Source organism: Dipodomys ordii, unplaced genomic scaffold (genome assembly GCF_000151885.1).
Source record: "Dipodomys ordii isolate 6190 unplaced genomic scaffold, Dord_2.0 Scaffold2, whole genome shotgun sequence".
Taxonomy (NCBI): domain Eukaryota; kingdom Metazoa; phylum Chordata; class Mammalia; order Rodentia; family Heteromyidae; genus Dipodomys; species Dipodomys ordii.
The window spans coordinates 4,519,995-4,521,476 of NW_012267218.1; the positions used below are offsets into that span (position 1 = coordinate 4,519,995).

At 58.7% G+C, this 1,482-nt stretch overlaps 1 protein-coding gene across 1 annotated transcript in view; it reads left to right on the forward strand.

Annotated features, from left to right (window-relative positions):
- Positions 1-1,235, forward strand: part of LOC105983276 (coiled-coil domain-containing protein 85C-like) — a 1,834-nt gene extending 599 nt beyond the window's left edge. Inside the window, exons 2-3 of the mRNA XM_013013118.1 lie at positions 71-206; positions 1,177-1,235. Of these exons, the coding sequence (XP_012868572.1) occupies positions 71-206; positions 1,177-1,235 (195 nt within the window). The remainder of the gene's footprint in view (positions 1-70; positions 207-1,176) is intronic.
- Positions 1,236-1,482: the final 247 nt, after the last annotated feature.

Sequence of the window (1,482 nt, forward strand, 5' to 3'; positions counted from 1 at the left end):
CACGTCCAGCGCGGGCAGCGGCGGCAGCCCGGACCACCATCACCACCACCACCTCCACCTCCACCACCAGCACCACCACGTCCCGCCCGCGCTGCTGCCGCCCGGGCCGCACAAGGGCCCCGACGGCAAGGCCGGAGCCACGCGCCGCTCCCTGGACGACCTGTCGGCTCCTTCCCACCACCGCAGTATCCCCAACGGCTTACACGGTAGGGACGCCCGGGGGCGCCCGGGCTGAGAAGTGGTTTGCCCCCTTCCTAGCCTCTTCTCCACCCCCCACCCCTAACCCCGCGCGTGTTAGAATCCGCAGCCTGGCCCGGGGTGGGGGGCAGAGAGGGCGGGGTGAGCCCAGAAAAGTTTTCCCTGGCTGCGGAGTTGTGGGTGTGTCGGCGCGCCCGGCGGGGTGGGGTGGGGTGGGAACGTGTGTCACCCTACCTTGAAGATTCCTGCAGGGCATGGGGAGACTTCTTCACGGTAGCAAGAAGAAAGGGGGTGTAACTGCCCCCCCGGAGCAGCGGGCGGGGATCCCCCTAAACCCATGTCCACCTGCGTGCGGTGGCTGGAATTCCTCCTCTGCGTCTCGTGGGCCTAGGCAGGAGCTCGGGCAGCTGCGTTGAGATCTGAGGCAGCTGAGTTAGCGCTCCCTGGGCTAAGATAAAAGCCTTCCTGGTTTCTTTCCCCCTTTACTTACTTCAGGGGACTTTTCTCAAACCAAGTCTCCAAGTAAACGATAGGAAGTTGGAATGGATTCTGCTCCCCCTCCCCCCTCCTCCTCTCCTTCTATGTGCCTCAGTTTCCTTGTTTGTAAACTGGAGAGGGCCATATAGGTCTCTTGAGAAGGGGATAAAGCCCCAGAAAGGGATTTACACAACTGTTGATCACCTTACAACCAAGTGCTGTGGTCTGTGGCTGGGGTGGATGGGAGGACATGTGGCCTCTGGAATGTTCCCCAGTGGCTTTGTCAACTTGTCCCTGATAATGTTGGCTCTGTGCCAAAGGTGTCCTCCAGATGGTGTCTCTGGAAGTCCTCTGATGTACTCCCTCTCATCCTGGCTCTCTGTTGTTTCCAACCCCCCTCCTCGCCTGCCTGGTTGGGGCTGGCCTTCCTCTCTGGTGGCAGTGGCCTAGAAGGCTTGGGTGATGGTGGAGAATAAATTGCCCTCTCTTGTTTGTCCTCAGACCTTTCTGACTCAGAGACTATGTATCTACACCTTAGAGAACTGCTGGTCCCCAAGTGACCGCCCGGCAAGCCCCAAAGAGATGCTTTTTCTTTGGTTTGGTGGCCAAGTGGCTTTGGCAGGCATATTGGGGTCTGGGCAGGTGGACACTAGACCCAGGGTGATGGTATTGGTGCAGCGGTGTTCCCCTTATTTACCATCCAGAGCTTGCCAGTTCAGGGCAGGACTGGCTCTGCAGGGATGGATATATTGTTACCGATTAGTAACCTTACAAGTGCAACTCAGGTTTCTCTGTAAGTCTACATTC